Genomic DNA, 20,984 nt, shown 5'->3' with positions numbered 1-20,984 from the left:
CTGTTCTGAGGATTAACTAAATTAATATATGTAGAGCCTTTAAAACAGTCCCTGGTGCAGAGTTAGTACTCAGTAAGTGTTCAGTTTTATTATAATTATTCTTGTGCCACTTCAAGAACATACACGGTACATGTTTCCTCCTTGAATTAAAGGCTTCCCAGCAGCACAGTCGTCAGTAAATCAGGGACCCTAGTGACGCATTGCTTTCTCCCAACCCGAGGCCCGGGTGCTTCCGCTCCTTTGGGCGCCCCTGGAGGTTTTCCATTCTGTGTCACCGTGCAGCCTCAGCTTTCCTTTGTGAGGGATGCACATTTCCTTCCGTTCTCTCAGACTGTCTTCCAAGGGTCACCCGGCTTAGAGGCTGTTGACTCCTCATTGACCCTGGCCTGTTCTGAATTCTTCAGGTCACCATAGAGGTGGTGGACGGTCCTGACTCTGAAGCAGATAAAGATCAGCATCCGGAGAATAAGCCCAGCTGGTCAGTCCCATCCCCTGACTGGCGGGCCTGGTGGCAGAGGTCCTTGTCCTTGGCGAGGGCCAACGGCGGGGACCAGGACTACAAGTACGACAGTACCTCAGACGACAGCAACTTCCTCAACCCCCCTGGGGGGTGGGACCGTCCGGCCCCAGGCCACCGGACTTTTGAATCCAAAGAGCAGCCAGAATATGGTGAGTCTACCACCCAGTAATATAAAATTGGTGAGGAGAATAAATGAGATGATGAGGCCCAGGAGACATGGAGCCAAACAAAACCCCGTTTACAGTGTGTGGCTTTGGGTCTTCAATGAGGCAGACCTCATACAGACTCTGTCCGCTCTGTCCACAGAAGCCCCAAGAGGCCCCCAAAGCCACATTTTTCTGGAAAGACTATAATTTTAAAATAATACCAATTATGCTAAGAGAGAATTTTTTTTTTTTCAGTTAGGGGTCTTAGAGGTTCTGCCTTATTTTTCCCCAAAATTTTCTTTTCTTTTTTTCCAAAATGACAAAATCACCAAGTTCACTTCCTCATATGTTTGACTGTAAAAATTCATACTAAAAATCAATTTAGTAAAAGAGATGTACCCCACTGTCTCCTTTGACCAGGCAACTGTGTTATGTTCATCGTAGGCAGTGGAGTGGCCCTTGGAAACCCTCATGGACATGTATGTCATGAGTTGTCAAGGCGAGGCCTCCCCACCAATAAATTTCAAGACCCCCAATTGGGACTTATAGTTTCCCCTGCTTTTAGAGTAGGATAGCAGAGATAACAGGCAATTTCTAAGTTCAATGACTTAAAATAATGAAAGTTCTTTTCTCACTTAAGCTGGGATGGGAGACAGGGTAGGGGGAATTCTGCTCCACTCAGTCATTCAGGGACCCAGGCTCTTTCCATCTTGAAGCTCCACCAACTATGAGGGCCTGCAAATTATCCACCGGATGCTCGGCATCTGGCTGGCAGAGAGTAGAGAGATAGAGCCTAGAAAAGGCACACACGCTCTTAAGCCCCTCAGCCCGGAGATGACACACATCACATCTGCTCAAATTCTATTGGCAAGACCTCATCATATGGCCCCACGCAGATGCAAGGAAGGCTGGGATATGTTTTCTGTGTGTCCTAGATGAAGAGGAAACAGATTCAGAAAGCATCTGGCCAGGCTTCATGAGGAATCAGGCAGTGTGCCTTGTGTTATAATAAGAGTATTTGATATCTTACAAATGCATCCACCATCCTGATGTTCTTGCGGTTCAGCCTCAGCAGACTTAAGCAAACACTCTATGAGGATGACTTGTCTAGCACCATTTGCATTCTCACCCTTACCCCCATTTTTCAGCAGAAAGACCAGTTGTATATTGGAGAGTCGTTTCTACCTGCTAATAGATGATCCTAGGCAACTTCCAAAAGAGTAAGACCATTTTTTTCCCAGCCACGTCATTTAGTTGTTCTGACATTGAACTGACATTGAATATGTCTTATGCCCACCACTGTGCTAGGCGCTGGGAATCCAAAAATGATTAAGACACAGTCCTTCCCTAAAAAGCATCTCACCTATCTATGGACAAAAGGAGAAAAGTTAACTGATAGAGCAAAGGGTGCCACAGCAGAGATATACATCAAATGCTAAGGGAGCAGAAAGAGAGCTCCCAGACCCCACCCAATCAGGAGTCTCGTAAAACCTTCTCCTTTCCCAGAAGAAGTCCAATTTATTTTCCAAGACAAAGGATTGGGAACAGTAGCCAACCTTTCTACAGCACTTGCCTTTCACAGTTCCTCTTCATAGCAGCTCTCACAAATTAGCTCATTTAATCAGCTCACTGAGGCAGGGATCCATTTTACAGATGGGGAAACTGAAGCCTGGAGAAGTTAAGCAACTTTGACCTCAAGGGTCAAGACCTAGGATCCATCTCAGACAGTCTGGGTCTAGAGTCTGTCCTCGTAACTACTATTCTGCCTCTCTGGAAAAATAAATAAATAGCACATCTTTTAGGACAGTAAAGTGTATTTAGAAAGGGACAGTTAGATTGGAAGATAGGAATGGGAGGAAAAGACCAGGGTGGAACTGAACCTGGGCTCAGGACTAAAGCTGAACCTGTCTGCCCAGACCGCATGGAACAAGGTCTCTCTGAGTGGGGCTCAGACCCTGGACCTCAGAATCCCTCCTTTGCCTGTTAAAATCTTCCCTACATACCAATGGTTTTCCATGTGTGGCTCCCAAGCCAGTTGATCAGCATCACCCAAGACCATGATAGAAACGCAAATTTTCAGACCCCACTCCAGGCCTACTGAATCAGACTCTCTGGGGTGGGTCTCAAAAATCTGTTTGAACAAGCCCTCCAGCAGGCTCTGATCTGGAACAGTGGGGTCCGAAGCACCAGTGTTTCTTAGTATGGTTGCTACCACTCACCTAGGCAATTTTTTAAAACTCCCGATGGCTGGACTTCTCTCTAGATCAATTAACTTAGGATCTCTGGGGGTGGGGCCCAAGCATCAGTGTTTTTTAAAGCTCTGTGGGTGACTCCAATGTGCATTCCAGGTCAAGGGGCACTGCTGTCCTTCTACTGAATCAGAATGTGCAGGAGTGAGACCTGGGGTCTTTCTTGGCTTCTTTGTTTCTTTCTTTTTTCAACCAAGGTCAGCAGGTGATTCTCATGCTTACTAACGTTTGAAGACCGCCACTTAGAAACAACTTTTTCATCTAAAGCTTTTACAGAATATATTCTGCCAAATTTATGAACATTAAGAATACTCCCTCCATGTCAGTCTTGAGGGTAGAATTTGCTTCTGCTGGGGCAGTTACTGTGGCTACCAGAGCCACCTTCACCCCAGCTTTCTAGATCTATAATACCTGGGGAGTGAGTGCCCTGCATCTGGATCTTACAGCATCCCTGGGTCATGGGGAAACTCCCATCTTTGATGATTTTAGAGTGTCTCTTAGTAATGTCACCATCATTAGACTAGACATCAGGATTGCTACTTTATAAAGAAAATGGTGTCCCTTATGACACCTCTAAAGCAGTGCTTCTCAGACTTTTATGTGCACACAAATCACCTGGGGCTTTTGGTAAAGGCAGCTTCTGAAGCCGTAGATGCTGGAAAGGGCTGGGAGCCCTGGTGAAGCTGACACTGCTGGCCCTCGGACCACACTTTTAGAAGTGAGATCGTAGGTGTGTAGCTTACACGCTACAGTAACTCAGTAGCATTTGCAACATGGATGAATAATTACTGCTTCTCAGCCTGACTCACAGGGAACATGTGATTTCCAGACTTCTTTACAGCATCAGATGAGCTAAATCCTCTTTTATTTCAATCAACAAGAAAGTATAGAGCAATTTCTAAGTATTTATCCCTGTGTCGGGTGCTGTGGAGGATACAAGGAGAGAATATATAGCCCAGGAAGGTGAGGTCCATGCAGTGGCAAAGCAGTGCACATCACGTCACTGAGGGCTTGCTGCCTCATCTGAGACCAGCTACAATTGCCACAGGAACTGGGCTTAGTGGAAGACATCTATCTCAAATATTTGAAGGTAGGATTTTTAATAAGAATGTAAATGTCTGCAACCAAAGAGTACTTCAAAAATCCTAGATGAATAAGTAGAACGTAACAGCATCTGTAGAATAAATTATAAAATACACAACAGAAGATAGTTAGACCTAATTTGTGATTGAGTCAGCTCAACTTTGGACCGTATGTGTTTGAGATACTTAAGGTATCATCCAGGGCAAAGAAAGAGTCCAAATAAATATTTTTCTTTCAAATAGTAGTATACCATTCCCCAGATTGCTCTGAATAACCTGCATAGTGAAATCAGATGGACACGGCTTAGTGTAACTGGGCTGGGTCTCTGTCCTTTGCAATTCTCTGACGGGTCATGGTCTTATTTTAATAGATCCCACAGTGATTTTTTGCAAGTGTTTTTCTTTGTAATGTTAAATTATGGCCACATAAGTGAGTATCTTAAGGAAGGGCTGCTGGGGCCAGAATCAAAGTTGCTGGAATATCAGGATATAGAACAGGATATGGCCAGAGCGGGCAGATCTCAGATCTGCTCCCAGCTCTGCCAAGTTTGAGCTGTGTGACCTTAATCAAGTACCTTAACCTCTCTGAGCCTCAGTTTCCTTATCCATAAAAGGAGAATGTTTCTACCTACCTTGCAGGATTGTTATAGGAGTTCGATCAGGGTGTGTAGACAGAGGAGCTGGTTAAGACAGGCCCTCAATAACTGACAGCCACTATCATCTAGGATTAGGGTAGAGGCTTTCCAGGGGCCGAGCCAAGACCCAAGTCACTTCAGTTGCCCAAACACTATAACTGGCCCACAGAACTCTAGTGCCCTGAAAGTCTATAATGACCACTTTAACATTTCAAACAACATCCCTGTAACCCGGCCCTCAGCCCACTGCCCTGTGGATTGTTCTCTGCCCTCACCAAGCTCTTTGATGTCACAGATAGGGACTGTCCAAGCACCACATAAATGTTCACAGGGACTGTTCTCTGCTGTCTTTGTTGTCATCTTTGTAATTACTGCTGCTCAAGTTCATCTTCTGCTCTGAGTGATGCCCTGGTAGGTGAGCCAATGAGAACAGGCTTATTTTATTATAGCAGAAAGGAATACTGCCCTCAAAGCTTTGTCCCCCAGTCAGAAATTCCCTTTCTCTCCTGCAAACACACTAAACAAATAGAAATCCCCACAAGGAGGGGCTTGGATGGGGTGTTCATCAGGGGCTGTATGCTACAGATGCTTCCAGAGGATGGGCTGATGTGCCCACTTTTCCCCAAGAGGTTGTTTCACTTCGTTGCTAGCCCAGTAGAAATGATCAGCCACGTGGCTGTATACATGTTCTGTACCTAACTTTGGGGGACCAGTATTTTTAAATATTTGGAAAATAAATGACTTTGTGAGCATTTAAAATAAAGACATGGCCTTGGTGTGGTCTTTTCCATGTTTCTTGTGCTAGGGGTTTGTTGCATTTCTTGGATCTGTGGGTCTACAGTTTCCATTATGTTTGGGAAATTGGGGGCCTTTATTTATTCAAATATTTTTTCCATTACCCCCACTTCCACCCCTGCCCTCCCACTTTGGGGACTATAATTACGTGTGTATTTGGATGCTTTAGGTTGTTCCACAATTCATCAATGCAATGCTCTGTTCATTTTAATCCATCTTTTTCTCCCTGTTTCATTTTGGATAGTTTCTATAGTTATGACTTAAAGTTTACCAATCTTTTTTTTTTTGCCGTGTTGAATCTGTCATTAATCCTATCCATTAAAAAAAATATATAAACCTCAGGTTTAGTAGTTTTTAATCTCATTAAATGTGATTTGGACCTTTAAAAAGAAAAAAAAATTTTTAACAAATAAATAAAATAAAATAAAGACATGGAGTCAGCCACTTAGTGAAGTAATAAATCCATCGTGGTTCCAGGGTCTGCTAGCCATCCAGAGAGCGTAGCATAGGGAGGGTTGTTATAGTGTATTTGTGACCGTTAGCTTTTGCTGCTTTAGAAACTGCCCCTAAAACTTAGTGGCTTAAAAGAACAAATGTCTTCTCTCTCAAGAGTCTGCAGATTGTCTGGACTGTTGCTCTGCCCAGGGCTGGCTTGGCTGGGGCTGCACAGTTTAGCATGGCTTCATTCACAATGATGGGGTCCCAGCTGGACAGCGGGGGTTGCTGGGATATCTGGGCCTCTCTCCTTCTGGTCCCTCACCCTCCAGGACGCTAGTCTGGGCTCTTCATGTGGTGGTGGAAGACTTCTCTACAGTGAGAAGGCAAGCCCTAATGCACAAGCACTTTTCTAGCCTCTGTTTGCATTATATTTGCTATTTTCTCATTAGCCAGAGCAAGTCACATGGCCCAGACTGGGGTTGGTGTGAAAAGGTAGTAACCAAGGGGGTAGAAACAGGGAGAATAATTATGGAAGTCATTTTTCACATCAGACACAATATTAGCATTCAGTAATTCAGATCCAAGAAACCAAAACAAGACATTACCTCCGGCAGAGATTCCAAAATGGTGTGTTTAATGCTAAAATCTCAAAGTTCAGGGATGATGTTTCCCCAAATTATTGCAACAGGGAGGAAAGGTCTCCAGAAATTTCTAGATGGTTGAGGCCCCGTTGCTTCTACTGAGCCAAGCAGGACACCTCTTGGCATCATTGGATCATGTCTTAGGCCAGTACCCACCCCACAGGTGACATGGACTCTACCTGTGTGATTTAATTAGCTTTTTCCGACTGACCCACTGCCCCCTTCTTATGAGTCTAAAAACAGTACCATCTTTACTGGTGACTTTTTGGTGTGGTGGTTGTCCCTTTAACAAAATCTGGTACGGGTGATTCACACAGGAGGCTCTGAATGTGTTCACGTGTGCGTATAACCCGCTACACATGGACACACCAGCTGACAGGAGTGCTATCCTGTAATTGTTCCAGGCACATCCCTCGTGTTCTCGGAGAGTTTACCGAGAGGTCTGGGAGGGAGTAGCCACGGCCCCCTCCTCAGCGGTCTGTCCAGTTCCACTACGTTGATGCCCAGGAGGATATGGGAGAGACGGAGGCAGCTGATGGGGGGAAGCAGGCCCACCGCCCTCACACGAGGCAGTAGTTTCAAACATCTGCTTGGCCCTGTGGTTGGAAAACCATGTCTTAGAAAGAAATCAAAGTTTGGAAAAATCCCTTTTGGGAAGTGGGGAGAAACAGATGGGGCCCCTGGGAGCAGGTGAGATGTGAGCAGACGTTTGGCTCTGGGTTAGGGAAGAGGACCAGGAATCCCCCCACCAACTTCTCATGATGGGCTGAGACTCGGCAGCCCTGGGTTTGCCTGAGCAACATTCAGAGTGATCACCCTGTAAACGATGGCCTGGGAGCCTGGCACGGGGCCCACGGTTCAGGTAGAAACATGTGTGGACTGCATTCTTGCCAGGCCTACGTAATAACAATCACCGCGACCTGTTCTGAGCAGAGAGGACCCCTTCCCTGAGAGGCACATGTCTGGGGCTCTGTGCTTGGCCCTGGCAGAGGCCCCAAGTCTGGAGGAAGATTTGGATAAAGCAGGAAAAAATAGTTCAGAGGGGAGATGCTGCAGAAAGGGTCAAGCTTTAGAGATCAAGGATTTAGCACTAGGGCCCAAGCTTTCCTTCCTCGTACCCTTATGACCTTGAATGGGTCACCCAAGCACTCCAGGACTTAGTTTCCTTACTTTTAAAAAGAGGAAGTTAGTCTAGATAACATACCAACCTCTCTCGCTGCTCTCACACTCCCAGGCCCCCCTAGTCTGGTCCACTTCTCCTTTTTCCATACCACTCATCGATTTCTGATATATTGTATAATTTACTCATTTTTTGAGTGTTTATTGATTATTGTCTGAATCTTCTCACAAAACTATTAGTACCACAAGGCAGAGATCTTTGAAAGCTTTATTTAATGCTATATCTCACATACCCTGATTTGTGCCTAGCACATAATAGGGGCTCAGTATTTGTTGAATGGATGTTGAGTGATGACCTCAAGGACCATTTCTAGCTTTACCATTATGTATCAGTTATCTACTGCTGCATAACAAACCATTCCAAAATTTGGTGACTAAAACATCAGCAGTGTATTATTTCTCATGATTCTGTGGCTCAGGAGTTCAGGTGGGGCCCCACTGGACATCTCTTCTACTGCCAATGGCATCAGCTGAGTTCAGCTGTCCACTGAGAAGTGCCTGGAAGGTCCAAGAAGGCTTCATTCCCATGTGTAGTGTTTTGGGGGCCCTTCATGTTACTCCTCTCTTTGTGTGTGAAGGAACTGATGGTGGTCATTTTGGAAAATCCCTACCATATTATTCCATGGCTCCACACTCTGTGAATGTACACATTCTCAACAAGCACTTACTGGGCACCTTCTAGGGGGCAGGCCCTGGCTATGTGCCCCAAACCTCAGACAAAGTCCCTGCCATTATTAAGCTAATCCCTAAAATGAACCCTGGAGCCATAGGTTTTTGACTCCAGCTGGCATCTGGCTCCCTCTAACGTTGGGAACGTCAGAAATGGACAGTTGGCTGGCAGTTCAATGGGGGAGATTTGGGGACTCTTTGGCAAAGGCTGGTGACCACCTCCCTGGTTCCGTTCCAGATTCCACAGACGGTGAGGGAGACTGGAGTCTCTGGTCTGTTTGCAGCGTCACCTGTGGGAACGGCAACCAGAAACGGACCAGGTCTTGTGGCTACGCGTGCACTGCAACCGAATCTAGGACCTGTGACCGTCCAAACTGCCCAGGTGGGTTTACTCAGGGGTGTGGCTCCACATTTAAGGGCAGCTTTTTTTATTTTATTTTTTTATCTTTTTATACAATTTTTAAGGGTTACACTCCATTTACAGTTATTACAAAATATTAGCTGTATTCCACATGTTGTATACAATACATCCCTGTAGCTTAGCTTATACCCAAGAGTTTGTACCTACCACCCCCCCACCCCTATATTGCCCCTCACCCCCCTCCCACTGGTAACCACTGATTTGTTCTCTATATCTGTGAGTCTGGAGAAGCTTTTAGTTTATATTTTTAAACTTATAGAAATTGACTTCCTACAGGGCAACCATTTTCCTAAGAATTCTGACCAGACTGGGACAAGAGATGAGTAATGAGCTTAGTGGATGAAAAGATGGATTTTCTGAGCCTTATACACAATTGCAGTAACTGTGACTTAGAAGACAATGCCACCATGTACTTAATTTAAAGGAGGGATTCTGGTTAATTTGAGCCTTTGATGTGGGGTGGGTTGTACCTTAAAGAGACACATGAAGACAGGCTTTCATGGTCTAATAAGGAAGCCAGAACCAGAGGCTTAAAGGCCATCTACAGAAAAACCATGTGTTAGCCTGAGAGTTGCTGAAGGCTCCAGAGGGAGCAAATTGGGGCAACTTGGCAGTTAAGTATCACTTTAAACTGCATTGTCAGTGTTTTAAAAACTTAACTAATTACAAACTTGGTGAGAGTCCATATTCGGGTGAAAAATAATTGTGTCTATAGTAGTAGTTATCAAACCACGGCCCATGTCAGTATGGCCCACACATTTTTAAAGGGTTATGAAGAAGGAGGAAGAGGAAGAAGAGAGAGAGGAGTAAGAAGAATATGCAACCAAGACCATATGTGAAATGAACTTACTTACAAAACAAAAATAGACTCGGAGACATAGAAAGCAAACTTACAGTTACCAACAGGGAGGGATAAAATAGGAATTTGGCATTAACAGATACAAACTACTATATATAAATAGATAAACAACAAGGGTCAACTGTATAGCACAGGGAATTATATTCAATATCTTGTAATAACCTATAATGGAAAATTATATATATATACAGGTATATATATATCTGAATCACTTTGCTATACATCTGAAACTAACACAACATTGTGAATCAACTATACTTCAATAAAAAAAGACCATATGTGAACCACAAAGCCTAAAATAGTTACTTTCTGACCCTTTACATAAAAGTTTACCAACTCCTGGTCTATAGTTTTCCATCTACCATGTGTTCCCCATGGTCAGGTAGAAAACCAGCCTAAAATACTATCTCGGGCTCTTCCAAGAAATCACACGCTCCAAATGGCTTCCTCCGAAAGAAATTTCAGAGGCAGAACATTTGATCCCCACACCCAGACTTCTTTTTCAAATATACTTTATTCAAGTGTATTTGTTCCCTACCCCTAGAAACTCTGTTCTAAATCTCTCAGGCTGAGATTTAGAACAAAAAAGTGGAAGAGCAAAGGGATTTCTGCAGAGAGAGAAGATCAGATTGGCGATGTGTGTGATAGCAAAGGGATGTGTGGAGAAAACAGGGCTGATGGTATGAGAAGAGGCAGTTCTAGCCCCCGTCAGCCATGCAGGTGGATTTCCAAAAGTGGAACAACCATCAAGATGCTTGTCCTGATCTTTCCTGTGTTCATCATAGTGAAGCTGAGTTAGAAGTCTGCTGGGATGGGATTTGGATGGGTAGAAATCAATAAATAATGATAATATGAGAAGGGAGAAGAGGAGGAAGGCAGGAAGAAATGAAGAAGAGAAGCAGAGGAAGAAGAAGATGATGAAGAAGATAAGATGAAACAAAAGAAAATGAAGATAAAGATGAAGATGAAGATTGGGAAGATGAAGAAGGGAAAAAAAGATAACGAGGTTCATGAAGAGTAGGACTTTTTGAGTATTTAAGTATCAAGCAAATTTCTAAGGTCTTTGCATGTGTTACTTCATCTAATCCTCCCAATAACCTCATGAACTAGCTATTGATGATGGTACTCATGTGGCAGCTGTGGAAACTAGGGCACACAGGCTAACTTGCCTAGAGTCACACAGGCAGCAAGTGGTCCAGCTGGGATTTGAATCCAGGCAGTCTGATTCCAGAATCCTTGTTCTTAACCATTAGACTCTTAACACCTCTGTCAAGGGGAAGGGTGTTGGGCTCAGCCACACGTGAATACAGACAGCATTTAATGTCAGGGCTTGGGCGGGCTTGCTTGTTGCTTTCTCTCCCAGAGCTGGCACCCAGACCTAAAGCAGTAGACCTAGATATCTTGATAGCAGGTATCTTCCCTGCCGCCATTTTGAATGTTTCCTTCTCGTTTTCTCTCACTACTGAGAGCAGCATGGCCAGCAGCCCTGTTCATACATTTTCTTCTCATCTGAACTTGCCCTCCTTCCACCCTTTCTGTTCTTGACTCTTCCAGCTTTTCAGGGCTCCCTTGAACATGAAGGATCTCCTTTTGCAGGATCTCTTTCTTTTTTTGGTGTCTTGATTCTCAGCTCTACTGGAAAAACTCATGGGACAGGCCATCTCCCTGGCCTGGCAGTGATTGCACTGTAAAAGTTTGTCCCTTAGGCTGACCATACAAATAAGTTCTAGGGACCTCACATAAAACCAGAGAGAGCCCCTTAAAGGAAATCAACTCATGCTTAGCAAGGCAGTCAAGGTTCTCCAACAAATAGCCCATGTTCCACTACTCCTCCCTCTCCTGACTGCCCCCATTTACAGGGGGTTCCTGTTTGCAAAGGAAGCCTGGGTGGGTGTGGTCATTTGAGGAGGGGAGGGAGCCAGGAAGTTTGAGGCAAGCTAGGTTCCGTTGCTCAGAGCAAGCAATAACAAGCCCAGGTTATTCTTTTTTTAAAAACGTTGAATTTGGGTTGTTTTTTTTTTAATGTATTTCATTCAAGTATAGTTGATTTACAATGTTATGTTAACTTCTGCTGTACAGCAAAGTGACTCAGTCATACATATATATACATTCTTTTTCATATTCTTTTCCATTATGGTTTATCACAGGATATTGAATATTGTTCCCTGTGCTACACAGTAAGACCTTGCTGTTTATCCATTCTATATATAATAGTTTGCTTCTGCTAATCCCAAACCCCCAATTCATCGCTCCCCCAACTTATTCTTTTTGAAGCATCATCAGCAATGCTAAAAGTCCCAGCATATGAGAGATCTGGTCTTTAGCTATGGACTGCTGCATCCTCAAAATGAACTAGACAAATATGCAAGGGGAAAATGTCAGCCAACACTTGCCACTTGGTACTCTATGTGCTTTTTTACACATAACTCATTTAATTCATTCAGCACTATGAGGTGGGTCATTGGTCCTCCCCATTTACGGCTGTGAAAACTGAGTCACACAGATGTCCCAGGGCTTGCCCAAGGTGACACAGCTAGTAATGATTTGGACCCAGTGAGTCAGTCCTTAAGACTGGTGTTGACCACGAGACAAGTTGTTAACCACTACGCTCTACAGCCTCTAGTTTAGTTTGCTATCCTGACACCTCTAGATAGACAGCCATCCTGACGCGTATCCCGCATCGCCCCAAATCCCATTCCTAGGCCCAAGGAATGAGTTCCTTAGACACATTCAGGCACATTTGGATCTGATTTCATGCTGCAAATGGTATCTGGGGTTTTAATATATTTTATGCTCTATACCTGCTTTTTACTGTTTCCTCTGTTGGCAAGTTTCTGCCCATGAGTAGTAATGAATACAAGAAAGGCTTTATTCAAGCTTATTTGTTTTTTTTATTTGCCAGTGGGGCAGGGGGGTGTGGGGTGGAGGGCTGACTTTTTCCATATAACTAGGGAAAATGAGCTCCTGTCTGTGTTTAGGAATCGAAGACACCTTCAGGACAGCTGCCACCGAAGTGAGTCTGCTTGCGGGAAGTGAAGAGTTTAATGCCACCAAACTGTTCGAAGTTGGTAAGGGAAGGTGTTTTTTTTTGCTTTTCCATCCAAATATTGATCTAGCGTTTTGGAGATTCCTTCTGCCTTTGCCATGCCATCCTTGGATCCATTTAAATATTTCGTTTTCCTCTTACGGGGTCCAATTTTCTCAGCATACTTCTTGCTCGCTGAATATACACCAAGCAAGAGAGAGCAGCCGCCCCATTCCTCCTGCACCAGACGGAGCCCAGCAGCCCTGCTGTGTCTGCCCGGCCAGCCACGCAGCATCCATAGCACGCTGGCAGGGCGCCCTGCCCCTAGCTCGGGATCCGTCCACACTCGGGCCTCGAGCCTCAGGGCATCTCTTCTCCCAACTCTCACCGAGTGTCCCCAGTAAAATCAAGAAATTGTGATGTCAGTTTTCCAGCAGAAGGACGGAGGGGAGGAAGGAAGAGAGCGGGAACTTTCTCGACATTATGCCTCCCCCATCTCACTCCCCGCCACGTGAATCTTTCATAACCCTTTGGTACACCCTGCTACTCATCTGCTCGAAAGTGCTAGCTCAAGTACACTGAACGTGGACCAAACAAAATTGAAAGTGTCTATTCAGAAAGGGGAAAGCTTGCTGAATAAAAATAGCTCCACGTGCTTTTGGATGTAATTCTATATGACAGACTCCTTTTGCCCCATTTCTTTTTGCCACCCCCCAAAACCCTTTCCTCACCTGTTCACTCTGCCCTCCTCAGCCACACTGGAGTCAGTTTGGAAATTCTGTTGCCCGGGGTTTCCGTCACAGTCCTTCACGTGCAACCAGAACGCCGTTAGCAGAAGCCTTCTGCACACACAATGCATTTCACCAAAAAAAAAAAAAAAAAAAAAAAATTAAAGACCACATGCAGGAATTTTGCAAAAAATCCTAAAACAATAAGATGGGCTTTGGGGGAAGAGAGTGTCTCAGGCCTCCCCATATCTCACCCCACAGGCAGGCAGCTATTTGCCCTTTCACAGGGGATGGGACCAGCTGCACCCAGTGGGCAGCTGAGGACACACAGGGATGAGGGGCGATGGTGGGTCAGGCAGGTTCTGGGCAGGAACAGACAAGGCTCACATGCTGATCAGGTAATAGAGGAGCATTTGATGAGGGCCTTTTGGCAAAGGTGTGAGCAGGTGGGTGGAAACCAAGAAGGGCTTGTACAGAACCCTGGGGCTGGCAAGCGTGGGGAGCCCTTACCACCCACTGGCTTGAAGGGACCAGGGGAAGGAGTGGTTCCCGGAGCCACTGTGTAGAGAGGGCTGCCTGACAGCACTTCCAGCTCCCAGAAGGAGGTAACCAACCTGTAACAGTGAGGGTGGAGCCTCGGGAACAATACCCTGACTTCACTCCTCCCTCCCCTCTGGTCCCTCACCCGGTCCTCCCATTGGCTCACCCCAATTAGAAACCAGGGCTCAGGGAGCCCACAGATTGGGTGCATACAGAGCAGCCTTCCATGGCAAGGAAAAATGTGGAATAAGGATGTAGAAGGACAAACAGAAGATGCCCAGCAGAGATGAGAAAAGCTTGACTAGCACAAGGTCAAGTTTCTTAACCTACTTCTGCCTCAGTTTTCTGATCTGTAAAATGGTCTAAGGTAATGGTGCCTACCTCTTAGACCTATTGTAGAGTGAAATGAGTTAATACTTGTGAAGCATTGAGAACATTCATACTGAATACTCCATGTAAATTTGATTAAAAAAATAAGTCAAAGGACCTATGTCCTATACATGAATTATGATGACCTTCTACTCTGGAGGAAAAATACAAAGCTATTTTCTGGGACCTCGCTGAATTTTGTTTCTGAAAACCCTGCCCTCTGAGGGGGACCCCCAGTGGCTTTGCAGACACACACACTTCCCAGGATGCACCCTCCAATCCCTATGCAACCGCTCAGTCAGGGGCTCTCAGGGGTGGAATCACAGCACTCAGCCCATCCCCGCAGGCAGCGTCTTCAACCCTGTTCTGTGTACTCCCTGCTTTCCCTCTGGTTTAATCCTCATTGCACTTTCTGAGATCGGTGCAATTTTTATACCCAGTTTACAGATGAGAAAACTGAAGTACAGCGAGGTAGAATACCTTGCTCGGGGTCACAGAGCCACTAAATACTTGAGTTGGGATTCGATCCCAGGCAGTCTGGCACAAGAGCCCAGGTGTTTCATCTTAGGCCAGGCCTTTCTGAGCTCCTGGGAGGTGCCCCAGCTCTCTCTCATATCCCTCAAGAGAAACCTGAGCACCCCTGCAAGCTGCCCCGCAAACCCGACCGTTTGATTTTCACTCATGACACCAGCAGCCTCCCAGGCACCTGGGTCAGAGCTGGGGAGTCACTTCTGATACCTTCCTCCCTTCCCCCCAAGCCCACCAAGGCCTGGCAGCCCTACCTCCCCGACTACTCTTGATCCCAGAGTATCTCACCTGGACTCTTACAATTGGCATCAGCACTGAATCTTTCTTCCTACTGCATAGCTCAGTGAAGAGCTCACTGTCACTCAAAAACCTTCAGTGGTTCCCTAGTGCCCTCTGAAACGAGCCTAAACCACACTGAAGACCCCATGACCTGACACTAACAACCTTCCTTCCCTATATCCTCTGCTCCAGGGAGACTGAACATGTACCCTGCCCCCAGTCTTCTTCTGCTTAACTGTGGTTTGCTCAGTTAATACCAACCTGGATGGCCGCCCCCTCACCCGGCCCCATCTCTGCTTTTGCATGTAGTCTGAGTCAGGTCCAGCCTTCTGAGATGGGATTGGACATTCAAGAGTTTCACTGGGGAAGCTCCCGGGAAGGATAGAGGGGAGCCATCAGGAGTAGGCAGGGAAGGCTTTCAGACCAAGATTCAGGCCTGACCTGGGAGGGAGGGAGGGAAGGAAGGAGGACTGGGAAGCAAGGGGCTCAACGCAGCTTGAGAAAGTCTCGGCCGTGCCAACGGGGACCCCCCAGCAAAGGCTGCCTGACAAAGGGGTCCCCCGTTGGGCAGCGCCCGCACCAGGCTCAGTCATCGACCGAGAGCAGCCCCGGGGGAGCACAACCTGATGTGAAAACCACAGTAGATCCACAGCCGCTACAGCTGGAGGCAACCAGGCAGCAAAGTGCCCCCAGCAGGCTTCCTTGCAGGAGCTCTGAGCAGGACACTTGTGGCCACCATGCAGCCCTGAAGAGCCTCAGGGCCAGCCCAGTGTCACACACTCCTTGAAGCACCCCCTGACTTGCACTGATAGAAATGACACTTTTTAGCACCGGTGGGACGTTTTGCTTTGGCCCCCTTAACGCACCCCACACATTCCACCATGGTGGGCGGCCTTAGATATGGCTCATCTTACGCACTGCAGCTTCCTGAACCACACACGATGGGAAACCTGCCACTGCCCACACCACATCCCTACACCCCAGCGGCCCCTATGGTTCTTTGCCTGATGGTGTGCTCTGGCCCCCAGAGCCACCAGCCCATGAATCCACGGTCTTCCAGAAGTCCAGGAGCAGCCCCCTATCAGTGATGGATGGGAACTGGTGGATAATACCCAGATCCCGCCAAATAAAACAAAACATCTCTCTTCAAAGACTGTATTCAAAGGATTATTGCAAAAGGGAAAGGGCCTATTTGCAATAGAGAAAACACTGTGTCTATAGGCCTGCAAGCATCTCAAGGGTTAGGCAAAAGGGTTTTCTTTTACAGAGGAGTAAATAAGGCTAGAAGAACTCCATGTGAGTCAGTGGGATGGAAGGCTGGTGAGATCAGGTAGGGCATCAGAGAATGTTCTGCCCTGAGACCAGCCTGTTTTCGGTAGGGACCCCTAAGGAGAGGCTATATGCTGTCCCAGGCAGAGGGTAGGTCAAAGTTCAGGGGCTTGAGAAATATAAGATTATATCGCTTATATGCAGAATCTAAAAAGAAATGATACAAATGAATGTATTTACAAAACAGAAAAGGACTCACAGACTTACAGAAGGAACTTATGGTTACAGGGGTGGCAGGGTGGAGGAAAGGTATAGTTAGGGAGCTTGGGGTTGACATGTACACACTGCTGTATTGAAAAAGGGCAACCAGCAAGGACCTTCTGTATAGCACAGGGAACTCTGTTCAATGTTATGTGGCAGCCTGGATGGGAGGGGAGTCTGGGGGAGAATGGATACATGTATATGTAGGGCTGAGTCACTTTGCTGTGCACCTGAAACTGTCACAACATTGTTAATTGGCTCTACTCCAATACAAAATAAAAATTTTTTAAAATGGTCAGGGGCTTGAAAGAAGGGGAGACTATTAACTAAAGTTTAGTTGGGGTGCATTTTGTTCTGATTGGGGATGAGCAGTTTAGCTAATCATTTAAGAGACCAAGAAAGGGAATCTGGAGGGTCTGTGTCTGGTTTCGAGGGGGTTTTTTTGCAGTACGCAGGCCTCTCACTGCTGTGGCCTCTCCCGTTGTGGAGCGCAGGCTCCGGACGCGCAGGCTCAGCGGCCGTGGCTCACGGGCCCAGCCGCTCCGCGGCATGTGGGATCCTCCCGGACCGGGGCACGAACCCGTGTCCCCTGCATCGGCAGGCAGACTCTCAACCACTGCGCCACCAGGGAAGCCCTGTGTCTGGTTTTGTCATAGGTAAACAAGACAGCAGCTGTGAGTCTTATCAAGTCCTGCGGGGAAGAGGGTTCTTACAGTAAGTGGTTTTCCAGAATGCGCAAGGGTGGGGGAAAGTCTTAACCTTGGCTGCTTCCCAGAATCATGGGGCTTGGGTAAAGTTCCACCCTGTCACTGGATGGGTTTCCGAGGTCCAAGGGGAAGATGCTCCAGTTTCTACAGTGGTTACTTGTTTGATCCACATCCCATATTGGCACCCTCCCTTCCCTGTCCCACCTCCACGCTCCCTGCTGGTGTTTCCCAGAATCACTTCGCAAAGAACCATTTTCACTGGCATCTCTGTCTCAGGGTCTGGGAAAACACAAACTGAGACATTCACTAAACCAGAGGTCCTGAACTCGCATGACTAAGGGACCAAGAGCGAACACCCATGAGTGACAGGACCTCCTGTCTTGACCAAGAAGTGGTCACTGGTTACCTGTTCACAAGGCAATGCAGGACTGACGTCAGCCTATCTTTGGGTTTTTCAAAAGAAACCAGGAATCTACATTAATGAGTGTAATCACATAATTCTTAAATGTTGGCAATTAATTCAATATTTTTTAATACTGTAAGGCCAAACACTACACACCTCTTGAGGCAGGTTCTGGCTCAAAGTCTACAGGTCAGTGTCCTCTGGCCTAAATATTAATTCCCTAAAAGCAGGGGCCACCGGCCTCTTCCTCTCTGAGACCTCTTATCATAGGGATTTGCATGTAACGGCTGTTAACTCTTTCCTGCCTAAGGTTAAGAGGTTAGGCCACTAGCCTAGTTTAAACCAGTCAGTTAGTGGCAGAAATAAAACTTAGTCCTACAAATATCCCTTTGAGGCCTTTTCCACCACTCATCGCTTATTTAGAGAGGAGATTCAAAATGTCCCTCTGAATTATTGTTTGTTCTGTTATGGGTGATAAAAGGGCTACAGTTATCTAGGAAAACATAGAAAATATGGTTTAATTATCCTCCTTTTTTTGTAGACGCCTACTAAAACTTAGGGGTAATAATATCATATCTTTCCCCAAAAAATTTTAATGATGATTAAGTCTAGGTGATGGCATCTGGGTAGTCATTGTATATATATATTCTCTCCACTTTTCTATGTATGTGAAAAGTTTTCATAATATAAATTAAGGAGTTGGTGGGGCCGAGAACAAAGTTCCCAAGTTCAAGGGCCATGATCGTGTTCACCCATGGCCTGGGGGTTCCAGGGGCTGCCAGTCAGGGACGGGAAAGGCTGACTTTAAAGTCATCAGGCAGCCGGTTTTGCATGCGATCAGAGGGTTTCTCTGGCCCGTTTCAGACACGGACAGCTGTGAGCGCTGGATGAGCTGCAAGAGCGAGTTCCTAAAGAAGTACATGCACAAGGTGATCAATGACCTGCCCAGCTGCCCCTGCTCCTACCCCACCGAGGTGGCCTACAGCACGGCCGACATCTTCGACCGCATCAAGCACAAGGACTTCCGCTGGAAGGATGCCAGCGGGCCCAAGGAGAAGCTGGAGATCTACAAGCCCACGGCCCGGTACTGCATTCGCTCCATGCTGTCCCTGGAGAGCACCACACTGGCCGCCCAGCACTGTTGCTATGGCGACAATATGCAGCTCATCACCAGGGGCAAAGGAGCGGGGACGCCCAATCTCATCAGCACTGAGTTCTCAGCGGAGCTCCACTACAAAGTGGACATCCTGCCCTGGATTATCTGCAAGGGCGACTGGAGCAGGTATAACGAGGCCCGACCTCCCAACAACGGACAGAAGTGCACAGAGAGCCCCTCAGACGAAGACTATATCAAGCAGTTTCAAGAGGCCAGAGAGTATTAAAGAGACACCACCTCTGTTGCTCGTGACACAAACACACTGCACTGATCCGCCACCTGGCACAGAGTCTCTCTTACCCGCATAAATGTATATGTACATATACCACGTCTTTTTCATAAGTTACACTAGGGGTGTGCGCCAGGCCCTTGTGACTGCCATCTGAAGCCACCGTTGCCTCTTCAATGCCAATGGCTTCCTTGGAACTCTTCCTAGGGGGGATGTCCTCAGGAGGATGGGGAGAAAGAAGCTGAGAGAAGAACCTGGAGGTCATAGCAGGTGGGATTCAACTCACACCCCAGATCCAGCGTTTCCGAGAGAAGCAAAGGGGCAAAGAGAACGAAGTTGTAAACGTGATAGGCAGTTTTTATATATAACTTATTTAATATGAATGTGACTTATACGTCACCTTTTCTCTGGAGTTGTCATCGTGAAACTATTTAATCACTTCCATGAGAGTTCAGAAAGGGGCTTAGGGGGATGGAAGAGAAAGGGAATTTTGTAGTAATGACTTCTTTAAAAATAAAGAATTCAACAGAAAGATATCAAAACAAGAAAACACCCACCTGAAACCAAGTGTTAGTTAGCCAGTGAGGTACCTTGATGAAGTCTCAGCTTCCAAATGCCCTTGCTTCGGCCTGGGTAGGGAGTGGGGGGCAAGTGGGTATTTTAGGAGAAAATCTGAGGCCTGGTTTTAAATGGACTTTAAAACAAAGGCCAGTATTAACACAATGCTATGATTCTACTAAAAGACCCCAGAATAGAATTTCTGCTCTTGCCTTAATAGGTTCAGAAGGCTACAGGAAGGTCAGACATAAAAACAAGGAGTAGCACTTTTCCAAAGAAAAAATGCAAAACAAATGGGGAGAGAACATGAACTTCATTTCATCTATTTTATTTTAATACCATCTTAACAATTTTGTTCTCCACAATATATTCTCAGTAAATAAATGTAAAAACAAGGAGAGGAACTCAAGTCTAGGAAACTCTAATTTTTTTATGTTTTAAGAAAGAAAAAAAAATACATTATTTTTGTAAAGTATTTATTGAGTCACTGAGTCTTGTGCATCAAGCAATTGTAATATGGCCTGGTTCTGTAGGGTGGAACTTAGGACAAATAAAGAGTTGGTTCTTATGCAATCTTTACTTGCAAAACTCCAGGAAAAGAGATTACATAATAAAATCATAATAAAATGTGTTACCTACAGTAAATGTGTTACCTTCAAATATTTATGATACAAATTCCATAAATAGCCCTGGTAAAGCAGGGCTTCAAGGCAGGGGAGAGGAAGGTTCAAACCAGGTAGAATAAAAGGCTCATTGATTGATGTGATGGTGGGTGGTATAAGTCATAGCATCTTTGGCACCAAGAATATCAACCCTGCCCCCAGGAGGCTAGAGCTCATTGATACACGTGCAACTTTTTGCCCACCCAGAGCTAAGAAAGAGCTAAGAAATCCAAGCCAGAGCAAAGGCTTAAGACAGCACAGGTGAGTGGGACTGCTTCCAGACAAAATTCTGCAATTACAGTAATAAGTAGAACTCCTCATTGTGCAAATTATTCCATTTCCAGATGAGGAAACCAAAGCTCAGAAAAAAATAGATCACATTGGATCTATCATTCATTTCCTAGTCCAGTGCTCTATCTACTATATCAGCCTACCCTTAGGTTCTCATAATAAAATCTTGTTTTAATGGAAAAGCTCTTATCAGTCATTTACACTTTAGAATGAGTTATCCATGTATTGCCCACTCTCAGGATATTTATATTTAAGACCTATTTCTAATTATGGAATGAGAATCCTTATTCACACCTGAAGGAAGTTTAGGCAACTGAACTGGTAAGGAGAAAATCAGGAGGTCCA

The 20,984-nt window shown here is 45.8% G+C and overlaps 2 protein-coding genes across 8 annotated transcripts in view; one reads left to right on the top strand and one right to left on the bottom strand.

The window, feature by feature from the left end:
* The window catches only part of ISM1 (isthmin 1), a 78,618-nt gene extending 58,287 nt beyond the window's left edge, over positions 1-20,331 (top strand). The window contains exons 3-6 of the mRNA XM_059038986.2: positions 405-669; positions 8,593-8,736; positions 12,613-12,702; positions 18,608-20,331. Coding sequence (XP_058894969.1) covers positions 405-669; positions 8,593-8,736; positions 12,613-12,702; positions 18,608-19,125 — 1,017 coding nt within the window. The 3' untranslated portion in view covers positions 19,126-20,331. The remainder of the gene's footprint in view (positions 1-404; positions 670-8,592; positions 8,737-12,612; positions 12,703-18,607) is intronic.
* The window catches only part of TASP1 (taspase 1), a 374,267-nt gene that overhangs the window by 18,491 nt on the left and 334,792 nt on the right, over positions 1-20,984 (bottom strand). For 5 of the 7 annotated variants that reach the window (XM_067011980.1, XM_067011982.1, XM_067011978.1 and 2 more), the window contains one exon: positions 13,391-13,501. The exons of 1 other annotated variant lie outside the window; for it this stretch is intronic. In XM_067011980.1, the coding sequence (XP_066868081.1) occupies positions 13,391-13,501 (111 nt within the window). Of the gene's footprint in view, positions 1-13,363; positions 13,502-20,984 lie in introns of those variants that run through there. One more of the 7 variants, XM_067011986.1, reaches the window with a different exon arrangement.

This window comes from Kogia breviceps, chromosome 14 (assembly GCF_026419965.1).
Source record: "Kogia breviceps isolate mKogBre1 chromosome 14, mKogBre1 haplotype 1, whole genome shotgun sequence".
NCBI classification, from domain to species: Eukaryota; Metazoa; Chordata; class Mammalia; order Artiodactyla; family Physeteridae; genus Kogia; species Kogia breviceps.
Note: the sequence above shows the minus strand (reverse complement) of the source record. Positions and strands in the feature narration are given on the sequence as shown.